The 8,912-nt window shown below is 42.5% G+C and overlaps 1 protein-coding gene across 3 annotated transcripts; it reads left to right on the forward strand.

Annotated features, from left to right (window-relative positions):
- The first annotated feature begins 1,020 nt into the window (after positions 1-1,020).
- LOC129146047 (Bardet-Biedl syndrome 2 protein homolog) lies at positions 1,021-8,521 on the forward strand. Of its 3 annotated transcripts, XR_008552362.1 has the most exons (4): positions 1,021-1,204; positions 5,356-5,583; positions 6,077-6,122; positions 7,871-8,521. XR_008552362.1 is itself a non-coding variant. In XM_054696846.1 (3 exons), the coding sequence occupies exons 1-3, from the start codon at positions 1,088-1,090 to the stop codon at positions 7,871-7,873; spliced, it is 348 nt and encodes a 115-aa protein (XP_054552821.1). In that variant the 5' UTR covers positions 1,021-1,087; the 3' UTR covers positions 7,874-8,521. The 3 variants fall into 3 exon arrangements, 2 of the variants coding, with proteins under 2 accessions (XP_054552821.1, XP_054552820.1); XM_054696846.1 differs by lacking the exon at positions 6,077-6,122; XM_054696845.1 differs by lacking the exon at positions 7,871-8,521 and having other exon boundaries at positions 6,077-7,862.
- Positions 8,522-8,912: the final 391 nt, after the last annotated feature.

Raw genomic sequence — 8,912 nt, forward strand, 5'->3', positions numbered from 1 at the left:
TGTATAAAACGAACCCTTGGTATTTAACCAGGTGCTCAAGACCTTAAGGGGCTACCCAGGTCTGGGACCTCATGCATGGGTAATAAAGCTTCTCCTGACCTCACCATTCCTGAAGTACCGCTTGTTCTTCCCCTGCCTGGGTAAAAGTCTAGAACTTATTTCTCCAACAGCAGTAGCAGGGTGTGGAATGGGCTGGGAGCACATCAGTTAGGCTCTCTAAACCCCTGAGGTTGCACTGGCTCGATCATGGTCATGTGTACAATAGAGATGGTTGTGGTGTGGAATCCATAGGAGAGTCATTCCTTTGCTGTCCTGTTCGCTGCGGGTAAGTTACAAGAAAAGACAAAACTCCACCGTAGGGTAAGGTAAAAGGATCAGGGTTTTCTGCCCTCCCGCCAATTGGATAGATGAGGGAATGCTGCAGTCCTGAATGCATGCCTGATGGCCGGCACCTGGAGCAGGGTGTGGGCATATGTAGATGGGATTCACCTGGGCTAAGACTGGGCTTTTAAGGGCGGCGTCACGGGGACGCCAGCAGAAGCCAAGAGAAGAGAAGCCGAACAAATGGAAGAGCAGAGAGCCGAGACCACCAGAGAATGCCTGAGAGCCCAGATACAGTGAAGACTTGCTGGGGGCTGGGAGGCCTGCCAGCCTGCCATGTGCCTGGTAAATCTAAATAAAAAACCTGCAAAGCCACTGAGGGTTCCAGGACTCTTCCTTGACCCGTTCTGCTGGATCAGAAAACCTGCCCTGTGTCATTCCTGCCCACTACATCCACCTAGAGGGAAGCATGGCCTCGCGGCTCCAAAGCAAGGGGGTAAATTTGCGCAGCCACAAAAGAGGGTGGCGGCTCTGCGCAGCCGCAAAGGAGCGGGGCGGTTCTGCGCAGCCGCAAAGAGGCGAGGCGGTTCTGCGCAGCCGCAGAAAGATCGGCGGGGCGAGGCCCACCCTCACCTGGCGCCCCTTCGCGCCCGGCCCGGCTGCCGGGCGGGCGGGTCTGGGTCCCGCGCGCCTCGCCGCGGCGGCTGAGGCCGGCTCTGCTGCGCCCGTCTCGGGTCGCCAGCCGTCCCCCTGAGCCGCCGCCGTCATGCTGCTGCCCGTGTTCACCCTGAAACTGCGCCACAAAATCAACCCCCGTATGGTGGCCGTAGGGCGCTACGATGGGATTCATCCATGCCTGGCAGCTGCCACCCAAGCGGGCAAGGTAACCGCTCCCACCCGCCCCGAGCCCGCCCCGGGGTCCTCTCGGCTCTGCAGGCCGTGCCCCTTCTACCCCGCCCCTCTGTGCCGGCCCCGCCCCAAGCTCGGGTTGCCAGGCAACCGGTTGGCTGTCACTCAGCCAGCAGCGCTCCACCCTGCGCGGAGAGACGAAAAATGGATTTTCTGAGAAGTTAGTCCTATTTGGCGCCAGGCGCTTGGGCAGTGTTGGGGTTTCCATACGGAAAGGGAGCTTAGGGGGAAAAAGTCCTCTTGTGAGGGTTGGGCCTGATCAGGGATAGTAGTATTAGCGGGCCCCAGATTCGAGCCCAGAGTTTCTACCTGGTACTCTGGAAATCCTTCCACTACCTCACATTTGTCTGTCAGGCCAGTTTTACAGGGGAGCAGTTGGCGAATACAGCGACTCCTAAATGACTCACCCGCACTTTTGATTTTTATCCATGTACATACATGTCTTTTCCCATAATTTATTCGTTAAGTACCTACTAGGTGCTTATTATGTGCCAGGCACGTTGCAAGGTGTGGGAGTCACAGAGGTGGAAAAGACTAGGTCATTCAACATTCGCCGGACTTTTACTGAATACCTTGGTTGTACTGAATGTTGAGAATTCAGAGTTAAAGCTGTATTCCCTACTTTCAGTTGGTTGTAGCCCAAGTGGATAAGGGACAAGGCAAATCAAGACGCTGTGCCGATGGAGGCATGTCCGAATACATGAAATCCAGTGACACCAAGCGTAGTTACTTCTAACGCTGGCAAAGCCTTATTAATGATTTCAGCATCGCTGCAGTGCCAAGGGGCAGCTGCATGACACGGCTGTGGTGGATCCTGGCTCCATTACCTACACATTTCATGACCTGAGGCAAGGCACTTAATAACAGTATCAATCACATGGGATTGTTACAAGTATTAAATAAGATAATACATGTAAAATGACATAATTGTTAGCTTTTAATAATTGCTTTTTATTACTCCCATTTTACTGGTTAGAGTAGTGGTTCAAAGTCATGGTAGCGGCTTGTCAACTAGAAAGTGGTGCAAATGTGATTTGAGTGCATGTCTCTGATTCAGTGTGGTATAAGCTAACATATAAGGATGTATAGTTTTCAAGACACTTCTGCAAATTTATTTCATATGATAGGTATTGTGATGTATAGGTAAAAAGCATGATTCATTTTCATTAAAGAATAAAGTGCTTAGCACAAAAGAATTTCATACTGGTTCAGCTATAGATGCACAGCAGCAAAATAAATGGATGAAAGGTCCCATTGATATTAGCTCAGCATCTAATTTTTACTGGGGACTTACCTATGTGTTGGGCACTGTTCTTAGCTATGCAGTTGCAAGGGTATGGCAGACAAGTCTCAACCCCCTTGGAGTTTACATTTGAGAGGGAGAGATGAAACACATACACTGTCCTCACAGGAGGAAAAAATCCAATAAAGGGATGGGGATAAAGGGAGATTACTATTTTAGATACATAGGCCTCTGTTAAGATACCATTTGTTGTGAAGTTGGAAGGAAATGATGACACAAGCCCTGCAGATATGTGGTAAATGTCTTCCAGCAGAGGAATCAGAAGGAAATATGCTGATTGTATTCCAGGAACACAAGGAGGCTGCTGGGGCTGGAATGAAATGAGCCAGTGAGGTAGCAGGAACCAGGTCATACAGAGGCTTGTAAGCCATGGTAAAGACCTTGGTTTTGGTTAAGTGGGTGATGGGATTTGATTTGTTTTAGATAAAGCATAATTTTGACTGGTACTTGGAGGATGTGCTGCAGTCAGGCTCAGGGAGGCAGTAGGAGTGGAAGCAGGGGAAGCCCTTTCACTAATGTGACCTAGAATGAGGCAGGACTCTGGAATGTAGGTCTGCTTCTGAAGATGACAAAAAAAAAAAAAAGTCTTGTGTAAGTTGGACCCTTTGTGTTCAGAACTTTAAACAAGTCTGTGAGTTCTGACTTGACCTTTTATCTTGAGGCTTAAAGATTTTTTTGATAATATTTTATGATCCAGGTAACACAGATATGTCCTCCTTGAAAAACAAACTTTCCAGGTAAGGCTTAAAGCCCTCCTTGATCATTCCGGACCCTCATCTTTGATTTTATTATTAGGACTCTGTTGTGAACATGGACCTTACTATCTGGGGTCTGGTCTCTGAACATGAACAAAAATACTTTAAACAGGGGTTTCTTGCTAGATGAACATTAGTGTTTACCTCTGGGGATGTTTTCCTCTTAGCCTGAATCTGAGGGGGCCTGTTGAATTTATATTGTCAGCAGCACGCCCTCAGTTAGGAAGTTGTGTGAACTTTAGTCAGTCCTTTGGTTGAAGGCGCCAGAAGTGGTCCATTTGTTTTGTGACTGAGCTTGGCCTGAAGACACAGGTAGGTCTCCTGGGAGCTTCCCTGTGTGTAGAGAACCACAGGTGGGGAATTAGGGAGAAGGCAGACTCCTGGGATTTTTGTTGCTCTTGACAATAAACTTCAAACTCTTTCATTCCAATGACAAACAATTCATGAGTTATTTCCTGTTCTTTCTCAGTATATCTAATTACTAGACTGCTCTGTGGGAATTCTTCTGTTCAGAACTGTTATAAAAGGAAGCATGAGCTCAGGGTCTGGAGGCAGACCCCGGGCATCATGTCTGAGCCCTATCACTCACCAGTCTCAAGATCTGAACCTTCTGCCATATCAGTGTGACCTTCAGTAACATTTATAAAAGCTTGTTGTAAAGTGTTACACAAATGAGAATATGAACAGTAACCACACACCTTTTCTATGTTTCTAGTCAATTCTTTTGAAACTTATTTTTTATTGAATAGACTTCCTTGTTGAGGTAACAATTAAAAGTTAGTCCTGTTTGGATTTATTCCAAAGGGATGAAGTACTCATTTAAAATGATTGAATTTTAGATTTAGAAGGGGCTTAAAGGGATTCCAGTCCAGTGCATTCCCTGCGTTGTTGGTTTTTTTTTTTTTGTTTGTTTTTTTTTAAGTATTTTTTTTTTTAATAGAGGCATGTTTTATTTATTTATTTATTTATTTGTTTTTGTTTACACATGCACTGGGTACAGTCAGAAGCGCGGGAGGGTGAGAGAATTCACCAGAGCCAGAGCGGGGAGCAGAGCAGGCAGAAGGACCGAAGTACACTGCTGAGGGGAGCAGCAGGCGGCAGGAAAGGTCTGCGCACCATGTGGGACCCTCCTCCAGTGGCTGGGGAGCAGCTGGGGATCGAACCGGCGCCGCAGAGGCTGTGGGCAGCTTCGCAACCCAGCGCTCAACCACTGCGCCACCGGGGAGGCCCGGGTTTTTGTTTTTTGTTTTTGTTTTTATATTCCCCTAAAAAACTTTTTTTAAGGCAAGAAAAATTTTCCTAATGAAATTTTATACCACAGATACACTGTTTTTGTATTGTGACCTTTGGAGGAACATTAACTACTCTAAGATCACTCCATATTGCTTTTTTGAGAGTGCATGTTTTAGTCTAAACCTTGTTTTCACATATGAAGCCCAAGGAAATTGGATGGTTTGTGCAGACACTGAGGTGATATAGTTGAAAATGCCAAATTAATGAACTTTGAGCTAATTATTTGATTCTATCTTTACTAGTTTAGACTATGACAGTGTTCAAGAAGTTTGATTTGTATAACTTAATTGAAACAGATTTCCTCACTATCAGGCTTCAAAATTAACAGTTTTAACTTTTAAAAGTAACAGTTTTAAGGGTTAACAAGTGAATTTATTAGGGGCTTGGGTGAAAGATACTAACGGACATGTTTATTATTTTATTTCCAGTGATCTTGTAGCTGGTCGAAGCTTCCTAAAGGTTAACCAGCAATAAGCCATTTTTATAAGACTGCTTTGACCACTAGCTGGTCAACTAGTATATGAGCTGCTCTGATAGCAAATACTGGATCTTGTCCATTACCTTGTATTTTACAAGACAAAAGCCACTGAATTTCCACCCATCATAGTGATTGAAGGCTAGCACAGAACTGTGGATAAATGTTTTAAGTTTCCTTAAGGTGATTAAGTGACTTCTTAATGTTTACATCTGTTGTAACCTGGGTCTTTAAAAAAAATAGGTTAATTTTACATTTTTGGTATTTTAAGGAAATGTAATAAACTGCTTTTGCTTTAGGTTTTTATTCACAATCCTCATAAACGGAGCCAGCATTTCAGTGTGTCCAGAGTCTTGCAGAGCCCCCTGGAGTCCGATGTTTCGCTTCTCAACATTAACCAGGCAGTCAGCTGCCTGACTGCAGGAGTGCTGAACCCTGAACTTGGCTATGACACTCTGTTAGTGGGGACACAGACTAACCTTTTGGCTTATGATGTCTACAATAATTCAGATTTGTTCTACAGAGAGGTAAGTATCCCCCTTTGTAAATATACAATTGTCATTACTCATTAATGCCCATTTGGATTTTTTATGCTTGAAAGAGAGCAGACATTTATTTTGGTTTGTTTATTAAGTGACTTATAGTTAAGTAATCAGCAAGGCTTGCCATTTACATCTGCTTTATCTACTTGACACTTATTTATTTGGTTGGTAACTACTTGGTGACACTCCAGCTTGTCTCTCATGAGATGTAGCTATAATACCGCCATCTGTCAAGATCTCCTAATGAGAATTCAGCCAAGAGCCAGAAAACCAGCAAACAAGTCTCCAGTGGCTTTGCATTAAAGTTTAGTGCAGTAGTTTATAGGAGAAGTACTTAATGTGACTTGTTATCTGTCAACTATAGGCAGCTTTAATACCCAAGTAAATTCATAATTTTATAGAAAAGATAGGGAAGCAAATAGAAAAAAAAAATCAATGATATTTCTTCATGTAGAAATAACATTTTTTTTGCTTTCAGAAGAGAAAAGAACATTGTATTTTAGACGACTATTTTGAAAATTGAGGTAACATTAATTTATAGCATTATATAGGTATTAGGTGATACCTGACTCAGTTGAATTGGTTTATCCAGGTTTTTTTTACTAAGTGTATATATAATTGATTTTTTTTTCTTTTTACAAAATGGTATCATACTGTATAAGTGTAGCCTTTTACTTTTTTCCTGTAATAGCTACATTAAGATATAATTTCTATACCATACAATTCAGTGGTTTTAGTTTATCCAGAGAGTTGTACAGCCATCACTACAATCAATTTTAGAAAATTTTCATTATCCCAATAGAAGCCCAAGCCCATCAGTAGACACCTCCCATTTTCCCTCAACTTCTCATCCTTAGACAACCACTCATCTACTTTCTGTCTCTATAGCTTTGCCTATTCCGGGTTTTTCATATAAATGACATCATATAATATGTGGCCTTTTGTCACTGACTTCTTTCCCTTAACGTAATATTGCCAGGCTTGATCCTTGTGGTGGCATGTACTTCATTCTTTTTGGGACTGAATAATATTTTGTTGTATGTATATACCATGTTTTATTATCCAGTTGTTAGTTAATGGACATTTGGGTTGTTTCCATTCCATGGCCTTTTTATTCAATATTATTTTGTGAACATCTTTATATGAGGTATCTCTATATCTATGTTTTATTCTTATTGATTGCATAGTATTTCATTGTGTTAATATATCAAAATTTGTTTAATTCCATATAGCTGCATATTTATGTTATTTCCATAGTTCATACTTTGATATGCTCAGATTTTTGCCAGTTTCTCTATTTCCTAAGATAAGTTCCTAGAAAAGCAATTACCTTTTTTTTTTTGGTATTTTTTATTTGGGTAAAATGTACAGTGAAATGCACAGACCTTAAACTATACGACATTTCCATCACTTAGAAAATGTTTTTGTGTCCTGTGCCAGGAAATTTCTGTTCTCCATAGACAATCACTGTTGCTCTGATAGCTATAGATTAGCTTTCCCTATTCTTGAATTTCACACAAATGGAATCATACAGAATATATTCTTTCTTGTCTGGCTTCTTTCACTCCATGTATTTGTAAAAATCATCCATGTTGTTGCTCATGACTTTAGTTCTTGTTCATTGCTGAGTGGTATTCCATTGTGAGACTATATCATAATTGCTTATCTGTTCTTTCATGATAGACTTGTGGGAGGGACACTGGAGCTGTTAATAGTTTTTGACCTCTATGAATAAAATTGCTATAAACATTTTTATATGAGTCTTTTGTGGCCTTTTTTTTAAAGATTTATTTATTTATGCATACAGGAACTGGGGTGTAGGCCAGAGGTGTGGGGGATGAGAGAATTCACCAGAGACAGAGTGGGGAGCAGAACAGGCAGATCTACCGAAATCCACTGCTGAGGGGAGCAGCGGGTGAGACAGGCGAGGTCTGCTATGCCATGTGGGTTAGCTCCTTGGCCAGGGATTAAACTCATGTTGCAGTGGCTGGCAATAGCTTAATAGTGCTGTGTCTTTAACCCCTGCACCACAAGGGAGGCCTAGTGGACATATGTTTTAATATATCTTGAGTAAATACATATGAGTGGTTGTATCATCTTACCCTTCCATCAGAAGAGTATGAGAGTTCCAGTTGTCCCATATTCTTTGTAATTTTTGGTGCTATGTCTTTTAATTTTAGCCATTTTATTTATTTACTTATCTTAAAGATTTAATGTTTTAATGTTAAGTAGTATCTCATTGTGGTTTCATTTTGCATTTCCTCATGAACAGTGATGTAGAACAGGGCCTCCCGGTGGCGCAGTGGTTGACCACTGGGTTGCAAAGCTGCCCGCAGCCTCTGCAGCACCGGTTCGATCCCCGGCCACCGGGTGAGCATCCCACATGGCACGAAGACCTCTCCTGCAACCCGCTGCTCCCCTCAGCAGTGTACTTTGTCAGTCTGCCTGCTCTGCTCTCCACTCTGACTCTGGTGAATTCTCTCATCCTCCCACGCGTCTGACTGTACCCAGTGCTTGTATAAATAAATAAATAAATCTTTAAAAAAAAAAGTGATGTAGAACAGCTTTTCTGTGCTTGTTGTCTATTTATGCCTTTTACGAAGTACCTAAGTCTTTTTTCACCCGTATTTTATTGATTTGTAGACATTCCTTGTACAATTCCTTTATCAGCAAAGTTTCAACTTCAGTGAAGTTCAAATCATCAATCTTTTTCCTGAGCATTTATTGTTTTTTCTGTCCTTCTCAGAAATCTGTCTGTTTCAAGGTCACAAATGTACTCTCCCTATGGTTTCGAACAGGGCTGATACTGAGTTTTGGGATTACTTATACTTTTTTTTTTTTTGCTTTGAAGTGAGGTATAGGCCAGAGGTGTGGGGGCTGAGAGGATTCACCAGACAGAGTGGGGAGCAGAAGAACAGGCAGATCTACTGAAAAACACTGCTAAGGGAGCAGTGGGTGAGACAGGAGAGGTCTGTTGTGCCAGATGTAGGCTAGCTCCCTAACTGGGGATTGAACTCAGGCTGTAAAGGGGATAGTGCTGAGACTTAACCTAGGCCACCAGGAAGGCCCACTAGGGATTTATTCATTTTATGAAATTGGGTCACACATTTGTAAAGGATGGGTTTCGAAATTTAAAAGGTAGACTGGTCGACTGGAGGCCCAGTGAAGAGCTGATGTTGAAACTCAAATTCAGAGGCAGTCTGGTGTCATAATCTTTCCTTCCTCTGGGGAGGGCCTTCTTTTTCCTATTTAGATCTCTACTTGTTAGATGAGGCCCACCCATATTATGGAGAGTAATTTGCTTTATACAAAGT

Source organism: Talpa occidentalis, unplaced genomic scaffold (genome assembly GCF_014898055.3).
Source record: "Talpa occidentalis isolate TD23 unplaced genomic scaffold, MPIMG_talOcc4v2.1 talOcc4.1611, whole genome shotgun sequence".
Taxonomy (NCBI): Eukaryota; Metazoa; Chordata; class Mammalia; order Eulipotyphla; family Talpidae; genus Talpa; species Talpa occidentalis.